This window comes from Centruroides sculpturatus, unplaced genomic scaffold, assembly GCF_000671375.1.
Source record: "Centruroides sculpturatus isolate CEXI.00-Female unplaced genomic scaffold, Cexi_2.0 scaffold556, whole genome shotgun sequence".
Taxonomy (NCBI): Eukaryota; Metazoa; Arthropoda; class Arachnida; order Scorpiones; family Buthidae; genus Centruroides; species Centruroides sculpturatus.
Window position 1 is genome coordinate 162,230 of NW_019384770.1, and position 16,865 is coordinate 179,094.

The following is a 16,865-nucleotide window of genomic DNA, read 5'->3' on the forward strand; positions in this document are numbered from 1 at the left end:
AAGTGCAGGAAAAGTATTAAGAATCATAATATTTGTTTGGCCCCATCTTTGACCAATAGTATTTCACAAAACATTTGTAAACATATTAATAATAATAGTAAAAATAATTTAGACCCTTTAAAAAAAGCTGGTGTGGTTTATAGAATTGAATGTGACTGTCATAATCCGTGTGTATATATAGGAGAAACCGGGCGTGTACTAGAAACTAGAGTTAAAGAACACGAAGCGGCCATTCGGCTTAAGTATAATAATTCTCCGTGGTTTAACCACATCAATAGTAATAATTGTAATATTAATAGAAACAATGTAAAAATTTTACATATTGAAAAAGATATTTATAAAAGAAAATTCAAAGAACATATAGAAATTAGAAAACAAAATAATAATAATTTAATAAATCAGTCGAAAGGGATGGAAATAAATTATAGCTGGTATAATCTGATAGATGGCGCTAGAATAAAATAAATGGTTATGTATTAAGACGTCATCACTTGATTACTGTTGTGAAGTGTTGATTGTATACGGATGCTAATGATGTTAAAAATTTGTAGTGCTTTGGAATTATCTATACAATTGTTTGTCAAAGAATATTTTAATAATTTGTTGGTTTTAGTATGTTTATTATACACGTGTGTGGAAAAGTTTCTTAAACTTGATTCCTACAAATATGTGCAAAGTTTACCACCCCTTCCCATGGAAATATCATTGTAATTACCACCAGCGGTTATTCACTGAAGAGGGACTGGAAAATATTAGACCAGCCCGAAATGCATTTGATGTAGTCTTTACAAAATAAATTAAATTTGCCAATAAGATTGCTGTGAGATTTGTCTACGAAGAATAATTTAGGATTACAGAGACAAAAATCGTCATATTAACTAATATACAGCAAACCATTTATATATATTTTTTTTGTAATTTTTATTATAGGCATATAGACGTTACACAGCATTATTAATATGATTTTGGAGGTTACAGAACTTTAAAATTACTTTAAAAAATGGAAAATAATTATATCATTTCATTTCAAGATATTTTGTATACCTTAGAAATAATTAATTCTATCCCGGGATTTCCTGGGATCCCGGGAAACAGTTCACTTTTATTCTGGAATCCCGGGACAAGCAAAAGACCGGGAAATGAGAAACCCTAGTTAAAGATTATTTCTTTATTTTGTACAAACAAAATAAATATATTTGAAACATATAAAAACAAAAAAGATTATACTTTAGAAGTTAATTTAGTATCAAAAACATTCGATTCAGCATGATACAGTCCGACTGGAACGCTTTCGTTTAACAGACATTTCGGTTGATCAGCATTCGGATAATCAATGTTCTACTGTATCATATACCATATCCATATTTCAGTTCTAGCCTACTATATTTCTGAGAATCAATTTATAAAGTAAGATTATATCTAAACCAAAATAGTGAGCTAAAAATCTTGAAATAGACTTTTATGCCAGATTAACTTTGGTGCTGAAATTTAGTATATACATTTTATTAATTATGCAAAAATATGTGACTTTATTTACTATTGTAAATTATGAGATAATTTGAGATGTTAATACTGGTTTTTCAAATGATTAACCATTAAATAAAATGATTATTTTATATTCATGAATATTGAAAAGCCATTATGGTCGGGGAATAAGAGTTTCTTGATATACATAAAATTTAATGCACAAAAACACTTTTAAAAGTAAAATAATAAGAAATGATATATTCTTTCCATAACATTTCAATTTTTATGCAAAATATGTAATTATAAACACAAAAAATATTTCAATAGAGAAATAAAATTAAAAAAGAAAAAATTAAATAGAACAAATCTGTAATAATAGTAATTAACCCTTTGCCCTTGAAAGTACTGATCAATCGATACCCACCCATTGTTAAGCAAAACTTCGAGGGTGCTAATTAATCATTACCCTAGTAAAAATCAATTTTTATAAAATTTATCGACAGCAGATGCCAGCACTTGATGGCAGCATCTTGTCTATCATCTGTTTCACATATTTTTCTCCAAGTGGTGTTTTGTTGACTTAAAAAATTTTAATTAATGCTTTTTTTTCTTAATTTATTTTTTCTGATAATTTTTTTATTTCATTTTTAGCATATTCATGCAATAATATTACTATAATAAGTTCATTTATGCTATAATAAGTCAATGTGTTATAAATATTCAAGTTGTGACCTTCAGTTCTGATATTTTATATATTTTTTATTTTAATCTAAAATATCAGCAAATGTTACATGTATTACTACTGGTAAATCATATGTTTATTACAAAAATTTATATTCTTGTTCGATATGAAGTGAATAAAGTATATTATTAGTTCATTATATTAGATGATAGCATAATAAAGTTTTGATTTCAAACAAATGTTTGATATAATGTGCAATAATTTCACAACAAATAAATGTACTTACATGCATAAGTGTTATATAGAGTTGTACAGAACAATATTCTATGTCTTTCTGGCTCATTGCCGGCAAAAAACTAGGTAACTAAACAATGTTAATTTTGACAAAAAGTTACAAATTATCAAGTTTAAATGTCAGTTCTGATATATATTATTTTTTTTCTTATAAATTTTTCTAATAAAATGTATTGAAAAATATTGTATTTAAAACTAAAGATATTAATAAATGTACATAATTTTTTTCATATGAATATAATGATGATTTGATTTTTGGTGAATTTTTAAAATAATATCACCTGATTGACCTATATTGTCTTTGGACAATTTACAAAATTAACGTAAACAAGATGGCAGTGGTAAAGGATTAAATATTCACTGACCAATCTATTGAGCATGTGTTCCATCAAGATTATGGGTGAGCAACACTAGTGTATTACTGGCCTTATGCTTTTCCCAGGTTTCACTTACGCTACATAGGAGCCACTAGAGTGTCTCTGAGACAGAGGATTAAGAAACATAAAGATAATGTTTGGAAGGAGAAGCCAGTTACAGCTTTAATGGCCTATGCGGTAACAGAACCAGATTCTATAATGGTAGAATGAAATTGAGCAGAAATAATCTAAATGGTTCATGAAGATTGATGGATTAAATATGAGGAAGCTTGGCACATTCATAAGGCCACAGAGAGGGGACAGGCAATAAATTATAGAGAAAACACTATGATTTCATTAGCCTGAAAAGTATTGCTTGATAAAATATAAAGGCAAGCTAAGTAAGAAGATATTTCAAGATGGATAGTATTTAGGTTACATGGTAGTGTTTGATTTGCTAGTACAGAGATTGTAAGTACTGTACTGGAGTCAAGTTTATAAAGTATAATTTAGAATTTTTTGCTTGGTTTATATCACAATGTATACATTTTGATTTTTATATAGTTTTGTTTTTTAGTTTTTTGCCACTAATTGCAATATTCCATTTAACACACAAAAGTCTGACAAGTGCATTTTAAAAATTTGTTTAATTCCAAAAAGAGAATGTTGTAAACCATTACAGAATAAGTGGCAGGTTTGTTCTCTTTAAATTGTAAAATTTAAATATCTCCTGAAGGTCTATTAAGAAGATTGAAAACATTAGATTACTAAACATTTACTGCATGGTAAATGGTTTTGGTTTTTGTGATTAATGCTGGTGCAGTTACAGAAAGGAATTCCTTCAATTTCATCAAAACTTTTAATATTTTCTGTTAGTAACTCCTGCTTTTTAACTGCTGTCCAATTTTGATTGAAAGAGATAGAATGAAACTTGTTCCTTTCAAGGAATTACCATGCTTACAATAACATAATGGTATTTACTGTCATTTAAGTTACATTCTGTAGTTTTAAATTTAGTTGTTATCCTTGAAGTTTTAGTTTTAGTCGTTGTCATCTGAATTTTTATAGATGAATTATTAGAATAAAAATAATAACTACAGCTGTCCCTTGGTAGTCCGACGTTTTATAATCCAACATGCTCAGTAGTCCGACGCACCTCCTGTCAAGGTACCCGTCACTGTTACGTGTCTGCTTGCACAGAAGCATGTTGCAACGTGAATCTCCCTACCCAATTCTTCACGATGACACACATTTTGTGTGTTTTCCGTGAGCAGTTCTGTTCGAACAGTTGGAGTAGGGAATATTGTAGGCTACTGCTAGCAAAACAATGCCAAATATGTAATCACTTTTGGTAATCCGGACACTTTTGGTAATCTGACACCCCTTTGGTCCCATACCTGTCGTCGGATTATCAAGGGACAGCTGTATTCTAATTCATGATAATGGTGTCAAACTTCACCAATGTTTGTAGAATGATGCAATGAACAAATAGTCCATAAACAGATGTGCAAAAATGTATCTTTGAGATTCTAGATAAGCTTTATTTTGGATGACATACATTACATAGTTGTAACCCATGATTTCTTCCCTTTCATCTGCAAAGGCCTTTGCAGATGAAAGAGAAGAAATTCAGCTTTGTTTTTTTTTAATGTTAAAGTAGGGACTTTCAGGCAACATTTTTCAAGTTTTCTGGCCTTAGGTCACAATGGTCAAGGCAAATTCTCATAGTAATTTCATAAATATTAAGTTTTACATTAAAAGATATAATTTCTGTTTGACAGTTATCTTAAAAAGAAAGCTTTTTGAATATGTTACTTAATTTTTATTATAATATTTGTCATGGGATTTGCATCCTAATGGAAAACAGTTTTTCCATTAGGATGTCCAAATCTGAAAACCTGCAACAATGGAAAACAGTTTTTCCATTGTTGCAGGTTTTCAGATGAATATCTGACACATATATAATGAAAGATGTTATTTGAGGCTGGACCATCTACATTTGATGACTTATCTATACCATATCTTACAAAATTATTAATTGGTAGAAATTTCATGTTACATAAGCATTACAAATATCAGAAAAAATTCTCTCTTGCATTTACAGTACTTTGAGAGAGAGAGATAATACCATTTGCTTTTCTTTAATCTTATCTGACAGTTCTTGAAGTTTGTTATTAACACTAGAACCCCAACAGCAGTCATTTTGACTGATTGAACGTTACTTACTTGCCCACTTAATCAATTTGTCACAGAATGCTGCGATTTTTTTATTTTTCTTGAATTGAATGTTTTTAATTGAATTATCACCAAATTTTATCTTGACAAAAATCAGAGAGTCTTGACTTATAAAGGTGTTTACTTATAACTGCAGAAAGCAGTCATTTTTGACCACTGATTTATTCATTTTATTACTTTTTTTATTTTTTAAATTTTTGCTTTATGTATTTACTTAAGACTTATGAACATTAACACTTTGTTTCTGCTATTCTTATTTGTGTTTTCTGTGTCTTTCTTTTGTTAGAACAACTTTTTGCTTCAGTTTTATTGGAATTATTCATGTAATGTATAAGCAAAATAATGATAGATTTAATTATCATCTTCTTACTGGGGATAAAATTGCAAATATATTAGCACATATTTCTGAATATGAATCAAAAGGTGAATGTATGGGTGACATTCATAATCTATAGCAGCAGTCTGCAACCTTTCTGACCTCATGGACCACTAAACTCACAATTTTGAATCCTGCGGACTACTGTTATGAATTTTTTTAAACAATACAAAATCTGTAGAATAATGATCATAAAAGTTTGATTTTACTATATTAATATGAATCTCATTTGTTTAATTATAACAAATTAATGCAAGCGTAAAGTTCATTGCTGCTTGTTTGAAATATGTTTATGGATTCTTAGTGCTTTTCCACAAAGGACGACAATCGCACTCACAATATTGTTTATTGTTCATTATTTATTGATAACAGTTACTTTGTATTTGGTTTTAGATTCGAATGAAAACCTCCAATGAGTGAAAGAAAGCAACTAAGCATTTTGCATTTCTTTCGTAATACTTTGTATAACCTTCAGTTGATCAATATCCAAATTTCTCCACTGACCACCCAAATTTTCTTGACCACTGGTTGCCGACTGCTGATCTATAGGATAGTGATAACAAATATGTCTCATCCAACAAAATCGGTGCTAAACAGGATAGTGATGTGACTTATCATCAGATCATCATATTATATGACTAATCAGTCTCTCATCAATGAACCATCATCAACTTCTCTACAAAGATGTATAGTATATAATTTACTATACTTTTTGATATGCTGATTCTTACTGGTGTAATATATATGTATGTATGTATGTATGTATGTATGTAAAATATTTTGTTATAAAATAATTTTACATAGTAATATACAGAATAATCATATAGCTATCGTTGCTTGTTTTCTCATGCTAAAAACTTGCTTTTATAGGTGCATGTGTACTATTCATGACAGGCAGCAATGAGGAAATTCCTGTGGATTAGTTTTCAGTACTTAATTTTTTTATATGAAGGAGTTTCCCCAATTTAAGGTGACAACCCTCCTGACCTAATGTCCCTTGAAATTATATAATGTTTTAGAACAGTGGTTCCCAAAGTGGGCACTACCCTTTATGGGCAGTGAGTCTAGGAGGGGCAAAAAGAAGTAAATGGGTGACAGGGGTACTAGAGACAGGGTACTGAATGGAGACCATAGTCAAAGGTTGGGGCCACTGACAACCTTTCACTTTCCTTTTTTAAAACGGGTAAGAAGAAACATTGCATTTAATGGTTTCCAGATGTGAAGAACAATTTACAGTAAGAATACAAATCGTGAGTTTCATTGAAAAGTTTTCTAAAAATATTTCCAAGCCTTTCTCATGCAAAAGAAAATGGGTTAGTGGTGTTGGGTATAAGTTCATGGAACCAAGGGGCAGTGGCTTGAAAAAGTTTGCGATTTACTATTCTAGAATGTTATCAGTAAAATCAGTTTCAAGTTGTAAAAGGCATACTTTGGAATAGCAATCATTTTGACTGCTGTCAGCAGTTTTAAGTGTGAAAAAAGTCTCACAGTTCTAGTGTTAAAGTTCATACATGCTCACTGATGAAAAAGGGTAGACCAGTGTGACTTTGCTTTTCAGTGCTCATTGTGAAGTGTCCCAACATTGGTTTGTCTTAAATCTTTGTCAGATCTTATTTAGATTTGTTAATTTAATTCTATTGGCATATCATACAAAGTTGGGTGGCATATCAATATTTTGGGCCATCCGGGACCTGCTGATAATCAACTTGATCATTTTTACAAATCATGTCTCAAGAATTCAATGATATCTCATCTTTCTTCCTTTCTTGTGCCAGTGTGTCAAGATTTTATTATTTCAAATCCTTAGAATTTTATAACCAATGAATATTGAATGAAATGAAATAAAGAAATTTTTAATAACTTTTTTAAATTATTGTGATTTAGATTCTCTCAATAACAACATATTTTAATAATTGTTTTTTTTTTTATTTTTAGTGTTCAAGAAAGTATTGAGAAAGAAAAAGAAAATAATATAGCAAAAAAGAAACAATCTGTAAAAAATTTTGTATCTACAAATAGAAAAGTCAAGCATAAATTAAATAACGAAAATACTACAAATAATTCTGAAATTAAAACTCCATGTAAAAAATCTGAGCAAATGGAAAAATATACATTATATCCTGAATCCTGTAATCAGCAGAAATACGATGAAATGCAAAATCATAATTATTACGGTAAAGATAATTTTTCCAGTGGTGATTTTGATTTTATGTCAAAGGGAAATTTTCACTCTCCTGATAAACAAAATGTTGGTTATCAGAACTCATTTACTGAAGCAGATCACTGGAATTATCAGTCTTGGAATACTCGATATTTTTATCAACAGTGGAATGGCCAATTTTCAAATAGATCAAGTAGTCATCAATCTGATGAATATTACAATAACTCTTCTGGAAGAAACTTTAATTCATATAGTGATAATTCAAATACAGACAAGTTTAATAATAGTTCTGTAGAGAACAATAACAATAATTATTGCAGACAACAGAATGTCAGATATGGAAAATTGAGATCACAATCTAAACATAATTTAACATTTAACAAATATAAATATGTTAAATCTAATATTAAATCATATAAAAATACCTGTTTTGAGAAAAAAATAAAACAGAAATATGGAATAAATAATCAAGAAAGAGGATATGTAGATAATACACGTGCTAAAGGCACCTTTCCTAAACAAAAGTTATTAAATATAAATTCAGGGGCCAAATTAAACACACAGTTTCCCAATCAGTTTATTTCTTCTTCCAATAAAAATTCTCAGAATTCTAACGTAAAAGTTAGAAATATTGAGATAGAACCTTCAAAATCAACATCTCACATTAGATTTAATGATTTAGATGATACGGTAGTGAATGTTTTTGAAGATAAGGAGGTAAATGAAAATTTTGAAATTCAAAATTCAGATGAAAAGAATGGGAAAAAAACTGAATCAGATGAACTTTTAATTAAAAGAAATCAAAACAATTCTGTACAGCAAACAGATAAAGTTGAAATATTATCATCACATATTAAAAATGAAAATGGTGGACTTGAAAAATCAAATCTATCTGAAGAGGAAAATAAAAATTCAACAGACAAAAATTCTCCAAACATTGAACAAGATACTACTAATTGTACTGGAAAACTTTATAAATTATCTCAATTAATAGAGAAATCAGAAATGGAAATTGGTGCATATAATAAAGAACTAATTAATAGACTTGTAAATTTTCCTCGGAGTAGGAAGGAACAAATTCGTTTAGAACAGTGGATTAAACAACATATTAAAACAAAGAAACGATTAACTTTACCACGATTTAATTTGCAACTTGGCCCATCAGAAAATTCCAAAGAAAAAAATAAGAATTCACCATCTATTTTGCATAGTATGGTATCGGAAGTTGTGAATAGTCTTCCAGAAAATGTTTTAAATTCTGTTGTTTCCGCATTAAAAAATGGTGAAATAGAAAACATTGAACAAAATGTACAGAATGATGGAAAAAAATTTAAAAATAATAGTAATCAGACATCTGTTTTGCAAAAAAAAATTTCTTGTGATTCTATAAATATTACTGAACTGACTTATAATGATAAATTAAAATGGTTAGAAAATTGGATTACTTATAATTTACCTAGAACTGAAGAGAATGTTATCATAAAAACTGAGGCATCACAGTCAACTGAAAATGATTCCGATCAAGATAATGAGTTTTCCAAAGAATGCACCCAACCAGAAAAGGTAAGAAAGTTTTAAGTACTTCTCAATATCTGGTGTGGTAGCTGATGAATATGTAGATTTAGTATGTGTCTCTTTAATCCAAATTAGTAAAAACGGTAGACTTTCTCTCAGCTATTAGGTTAGGTACTCCTTTATTGCAAATCACAAATGTATTTCGGGCCTATATGAGCCCCTCTTCAGTGTAAATGCTCAGAAGACAGAGTAACGCTTTTCTAATTGTATGACACTCACAATGATATTTTATATAATCAAAAAAAACGTGTCCATAGTGTCGTGTATTGAATGACTCTATTACACAGGTACAATTAAAAACCTTAAAACAGTAAATATACATTATTACCTTATATATTATTACAATAACAATAACATGGTATCTTCTTACTTATAACTATACCTGTAAGGTATTTAAAACTGTATCGTGTACTTTAAGACATTATCAGAATACATCATGTTTCCATTACAGTTTATCATATCTGTTAACGTTATTATTAATTAGTTCTTTATTATATGCACCAATTTCCATTTCTATTATGAATACATCATGTTTCCATTACAGTTTATCATATCTGTTAACGTTATTGTTGTAACACATGATTTTTNAACAAACTATTTCCTTCAATTACAAAAACCAAAGCCATTTACCATGCAATAAATATTTATTAATCTAATATTTTCAGACTTAATAGATGTTTAGGAGATATTTGAATTTACAATTTAAAAAGAACAAAGTTGCAACTTATTCTGTCATGGTTTATAACAGTGTTTCTCAATGTCTAACGAATCGTCGCCCCTTCAATAAAACTGTTATGTAGTATCACCCCTTCACTTCAAAATTCTGATGTCCATGGCCAACGCCAAATTCGTACTTCATTGAATAGACTAGTGACTAGTATAATGTTATTTGTTTAATTATTGTATGAATAAAATATCTAATTATTCTTAATATAATGTTTTACTATATCGCCCAGAAAATTGTTTTTCGCCCCCAAAATATAAATATTTACTAATCGCCCCTCAATATGGAAAAATGCCCACATGGGGCGATATTGCCCCCATTGAAAAACACTGGTTTATAACATTCTTTTTTTGGAATAAGACAAATTTTAAAAATGCTCTTGTCAGACTTTAAATGGAATATCACAATTAATGACAAAAACAAAATGATATAAAATCTAAAATGTATACATTGTGATATAAACTAGGCAGAAAAACTAAATTATACTTTACAAACTTTACTCCAGTATGTAAAATCTCTGTACTGGCAAATTAATCACTACTGTGTAATCTAAATACTAATCATTCTTCAGTATTCTCTTATTTAGCTTGCTTTTATATTTTATCAAGCAATACTTTCCAGGCTGGTGAAATTGTAGTGTATTTTCTATAATTTACTTCTATATTTCCTCTGTATGGCCTTATGAATGTGCCATGCTTCCACACATTTAATCCATTTCTTTTCCTGGACCTTTTGGATTATATTTCTGCTCAATTCCATTTTACCATTATGAAATGTGGGTCTGCTACTGCATAGGTTGCTAAAGCTGTAACTAGCTGCTTCTTTTGAATGTTATCCTTATGTTTTTTAATCCTCTGTTTCAGAAATATTCTAGTACCTCCTATGTAGAATAAGTCGTTCTACTTTCTGCTGTTTTTTACTGGTATTCTGTATACATCAAGGATAACTGTTGAGTTGATAGCCTCTTTGTCATTCTTTATATCCTGTATATAGTGGTGTGACTGGAGGGTTGGCACCTCTTTAGTGCCTTGTCAGGACTGACACCACCATATCCTGGATGACACAGAAGCTGAGATGACATGTTGATTCAGTCACGCAAGTGGCCGCGTACAGGTGATTGGATCTGGGATGGAGATGAAGTGAGAGGCAGTGTACCGGAAGTGAATCTCTTGGATACCAGATTAACAACCAATAATGATTTACACAGAAAGGAGTACATGATACACTACAATAGACATATCGGGATAGATATATAGATAGATTTAGCCTATCAATCTAGCAGTTGTGAGAGAGAGAGTTTACATGAGATATGTGCATGGATAAATACCTTGTTGAGAATCTTGACATGATGCAAGCCAACTGGGTTGAATGGGAGAAGGTTCTCAAGGGCAGTTCTTACTCCGGGTGCACAATAGATATTTGGCCATCTGTGGAACGAAATCTGTAAGGATGAATTGATAATGTAAAGGAATGATGAATCCATATAATCCACTGGTATCCGACAATTGAAGCTCAGGGCAATACTGAATAACTCGCTCGAGAAACTGGCAACAACTCTTTAACGACGGTTCAGGACCTACATATCTCAGAAATCAAGTTGATGATGACTGCCTCTCTTGTCCTCTCCTCCTCCTTTTTATTAGGGGGACTTCTCTTGGGTTTTTTTCCATGACTTTGTTAGAATTTTTAGTACATCAGGGCCAATAGTTAAAATTTCACTCGTGGGTTCTAGGTGACACATCGAATATGTCACCTTTAATAAGGAAACAAGTCTGTGGGAAACAGTTTTAATTGTCTTTGACTAAATTTTTTTTCATTTTGTCTCTCTTTAAAATGTTCCTAGAAGAACAAACATCAAACAAAAAGGCCCTTCACCACATTTGGCTCTCACAGAGGTGTTCCTCTTAAATATGATTTTCTTGTTAGCAGCAATCCCAGTTTCTCTGTAGACATTGCAGAGGCATGCCATATATTTCACTTCAGCATATTCATTCTGCTTTTCATGTTGTCTTGTCTCTCTGTCCTATGTCTTCCATTTGTTGATCATTCTCATTATCATTTTTTACTTGACCCCAAATTGACATGCAATCTCTTCAATGTATTCTGGTTTCTTTAATCTGTCCTGTATATTAATGCAAAGAGAATATGCATATTTTATAAGAGCCCTAACGTTGCTAATTTAAAGCTTACTGGGTCATGTGAGACCACAGTATAGATATTGGATTGTAAATTGCTTCTTGTAAATACCTGTGGAGATGTTGCATTCCTTTAATGTGATCAACATGTTGAGGAAGTGTGCAACAACATTGCTTTCCTGTTCCAGTTCTGTTTCCAGGGTTGGAATTAATAACTTCAATGAATTGCCTGATATTAGATTTCTTCCTCCATATTATTAATATTCTGTCTACATAACGTGCATACATAGTGATGTTGTTCTTATATTTTGTATATAGGTTGCTCTCTCCAATGACATCAAGACCACCTTGTAGAGGGTACCAGAAATGGGTTTTGGTTATATACCATCTGGTTAAACATGAAAAATTATGAATATTTAACTAGATTTGCCAACTCTATTTCTGTATGCAAGCTGTTTGAGTTGCTGATTTTGTTCATTAGGAAGTTTCTTAAGTGACAAAAACATGATTCCAACTTGATCAAGGGGTGCTTTGAAATTTATCACCATAATAAACTCTTCCTGCCTTAGGTCTCAATTCTGTAGCTTCTAGTGGTTGCTTTATGCTGTATTTGTGTTCTGTTAATTTAACCCTTTACCCTCAAAAGTAACGATCGGTCGGTACCCCCTATTGTTAAACAAAACTTCAAGCGTACTGATTCATCGTTACCCTAGTAAAAATCAATTTTTGTAGAATTTATTGACAACGGATGTCAGCACTTGAGAGCAGCGTCTTGTCTATCGTCTGTTTCACATATTATTCTCCAGGTGGTGTTTTGTTGACTTAAAAAATTTTAATTAATACTTTTTTTTTCTGAATTTATTTTTTTTCTGTTAATTTTTTATTTCATTTTTAGCATATTCATGCAATAATATTACTATAATAAGTTCATTTATGCTATAATAAGTTTATTTAGCTGTAATAAGTCAATGTGTTATAAATATTTAAGTTGTAACCTTCAGTTCTGACATTTTATATATTTTTTATTTTAATCTAAAATATCAGCAAATTTTACTTGTATTACTACTGGTAAATCATATGTTTATTACAAAAATTTATATTCTTGTTCGATATGAAGTGAATAAAGTACAGTCGACCCCCCTATAAGATCATTGATTTTTCCGTTTTATCTGAATTACATGTTGTACGAGTCACTTAGATTTTACAAATATGTGNCCTTTCAAGGAATTACCATGCTTACAATAACATAATGGTATTTACTGTCATTTAAGTTACATTCTGTAGTTTTAAATTTAGTTGTTATCCTTGAAGTTTTAGTTTTAGTCGTTGTCATCTGAATTTTTATAGATGAATTATTAGAATAAAAATAATAACTACAGCTGTCCCTTGGTAGTCCGACGTTTTATAATCCAACATGCTCAGTAGTCCGACGCACCTCCTGTCAAGGTACCCGTCACTGTTACGTGTCTGCTTGCACAGAAGCATGTTGCAACGTGAATCTCCCTACCCAATTCTTCACGATGACACACATTTTGTGTGTTTTCCGTGAGCAGTTCTGTTCGAACAGTTGGAGTAGGGAATATTGTAGGCTACTGCTAGCAAAACAATGCCAAATATGTAATCACTTTTGGTAATCCGGACACTTTTGGTAATCTGACACCCCTTTGGTCCCATACCTGTCGTCGGATTATCAAGGGACAGCTGTATTCTAATTCATGATAATGGTGTCAAACTTCACCAATGTTTGTAGAATGATGCAATGAACAAATAGTCCATAAACAGATGTGCAAAAATGTATCTTTGAGATTCTAGATAAGCTTTATTTTGGATGACATACATTACATAGTTGTAACCCATGATTTCTTCCCTTTCATCTGCAAAGGCCTTTGCAGATGAAAGAGAAGAAATTCAGCTTTGTTTTTTTTTAATGTTAAAGTAGGGACTTTCAGGCAACATTTTTCAAGTTTTCTGGCCTTAGGTCACAATGGTCAAGGCAAATTCTCATAGTAATTTCATAAATATTAAGTTTTACATTAAAAGATATAATTTCTGTTTGACAGTTATCTTAAAAAGAAAGCTTTTTGAATATGTTACTTAATTTTTATTATAATATTTGTCATGGGATTTGCATCCTAATGGAAAACAGTTTTTCCATTAGGATGTCCAAATCTGAAAACCTGCAACAATGGAAAACAGTTTTTCCATTGTTGCAGGTTTTCAGATGAATATCTGACACATATATAATGAAAGATGTTATTTGAGGCTGGACCATCTACATTTGATGACTTATCTATACCATATCTTACAAAATTATTAATTGGTAGAAATTTCATGTTACATAAGCATTACAAATATCAGAAAAAATTCTCTCTTGCATTTACAGTACTTTGAGAGAGAGAGATAATACCATTTGCTTTTCTTTAATCTTATCTGACAGTTCTTGAAGTTTGTTATTAACACTAGAACCCCAACAGCAGTCATTTTGACTGATTGAACGTTACTTACTTGCCCACTTAATCAATTTGTCACAGAATGCTGCGATTTTTTTATTTTTCTTGAATTGAATGTTTTTAATTGAATTATCACCAAATTTTATCTTGACAAAAATCAGAGAGTCTTGACTTATAAAGGTGTTTACTTATAACTGCAGAAAGCAGTCATTTTTGACCACTGATTTATTCATTTTATTACTTTTTTTATTTTTTAAATTTTTGCTTTATGTATTTACTTAAGACTTATGAACATTAACACTTTGTTTCTGCTATTCTTATTTGTGTTTTCTGTGTCTTTCTTTTGTTAGAACAACTTTTTGCTTCAGTTTTATTGGAATTATTCATGTAATGTATAAGCAAAATAATGATAGATTTAATTATCATCTTCTTACTGGGGATAAAATTGCAAATATATTAGCACATATTTCTGAATATGAATCAAAAGGTGAATGTATGGGTGACATTCATAATCTATAGCAGCAGTCTGCAACCTTTCTGACCTCATGGACCACTAAACTCACAATTTTGAATCCTGCGGACTACTGTTATGAATTTTTTTAAACAATACAAAATCTGTAGAATAATGATCATAAAAGTTTGATTTTACTATATTAATATGAATCTCATTTGTTTAATTATAACAAATTAATGCAAGCGTAAAGTTCATTGCTGCTTGTTTGAAATATGTTTATGGATTCTTAGTGCTTTTCCACAAAGGACGACAATCGCACTCACAATATTGTTTATTGTTCATTATTTATTGATAACAGTTACTTTGTATTTGGTTTTAGATTCGAATGAAAACCTCCAATGAGTGAAAGAAAGCAACTAAGCATTTTGCATTTCTTTCGTAATACTTTGTATAACCTTCAGTTGATCAATATCCAAATTTCTCCACTGACCACCCAAATTTTCTTGACCACTGGTTGCCGACTGCTGATCTATAGGATAGTGATAACAAATATGTCTCATCCAACAAAATCGGTGCTAAACAGGATAGTGATGTGACTTATCATCAGATCATCATATTATATGACTAATCAGTCTCTCATCAATGAACCATCATCAACTTCTCTACAAAGATGTATAGTATATAATTTACTATACTTTTTGATATGCTGATTCTTACTGGTGTAATATATATGTATGTATGTATGTATGTATGTATGTAAAATATTTTGTTATAAAATAATTTTACATAGTAATATACAGAATAATCATATAGCTATCGTTGCTTGTTTTCTCATGCTAAAAACTTGCTTTTATAGGTGCATGTGTACTATTCATGACAGGCAGCAATGAGGAAATTCCTGTGGATTAGTTTTCAGTACTTAATTTTTTTATATGAAGGAGTTTCCCCAATTTAAGGTGACAACCCTCCTGACCTAATGTCCCTTGAAATTATATAATGTTTTAGAACAGTGGTTCCCAAAGTGGGCACTACCCTTTATGGGCAGTGAGTCTAGGAGGGGCAAAAAGAAGTAAATGGGTGACAGGGGTACTAGAGACAGGGTACTGAATGGAGACCATAGTCAAAGGTTGGGGCCACTGACAACCTTTCACTTTCCTTTTTTAAAACGGGTAAGAAGAAACATTGCATTTAATGGTTTCCAGATGTGAAGAACAATTTACAGTAAGAATACAAATCGTGAGTTTCATTGAAAAGTTTTCTAAAAATATTTCCAAGCCTTTCTCATGCAAAAGAAAATGGGTTAGTGGTGTTGGGTATAAGTTCATGGAACCAAGGGGCAGTGGCTTGAAAAAGTTTGCGATTTACTATTCTAGAATGTTATCAGTAAAATCAGTTTCAAGTTGTAAAAGGCATACTTTGGAATAGCAATCATTTTGACTGCTGTCAGCAGTTTTAAGTGTGAAAAAAGTCTCACAGTTCTAGTGTTAAAGTTCATACATGCTCACTGATGAAAAAGGGTAGACCAGTGTGACTTTGCTTTTCAGTGCTCATTGTGAAGTGTCCCAACATTGGTTTGTCTTAAATCTTTGTCAGATCTTATTTAGATTTGTTAATTTAATTCTATTGGCATATCATACAAAGTTGGGTGGCATATCAATATTTTGGGCCATCCGGGACCTGCTGATAATCAACTTGATCATTTTTACAAATCATGTCTCAAGAATTCAATGATATCTCATCTTTCTTCCTTTCTTGTGCCAGTGTGTCAAGATTTTATTATTTCAAATCCTTAGAATTTTATAACCAATGAATATTGAATGAAATGAAATAAAGAAATTTTTAATAACTTTTTTAAATTATTGTGATTTAGATTCTCTCAATAACAACATATTTTAATAATTGTTTTTTTTTTTATTTTTAGTGTTCAAGAAAGTATTGAGAAAGAAAAAGAAAATA

At 30.6% G+C, this 16,865-nt stretch overlaps 1 protein-coding gene across 1 annotated transcript; it reads left to right on the forward strand.

Annotated features, from left to right (window-relative positions):
• Positions 1-7,619: 7,619 nt before the first annotated feature.
• LOC111628959 (putative uncharacterized protein DDB_G0277255) lies at positions 7,620-16,848 on the forward strand. Its single transcript, XM_023372819.1, has 4 exons — positions 7,620-7,901; positions 8,022-8,913; positions 9,004-9,134; positions 16,831-16,848. The coding sequence occupies exons 1-4, from the start codon at positions 7,620-7,622 to the stop codon at positions 16,846-16,848; spliced, it is 1,323 nt and encodes a 440-aa protein (XP_023228587.1).
• The last annotated feature ends 17 nt before the right edge of the window (positions 16,849-16,865 follow it).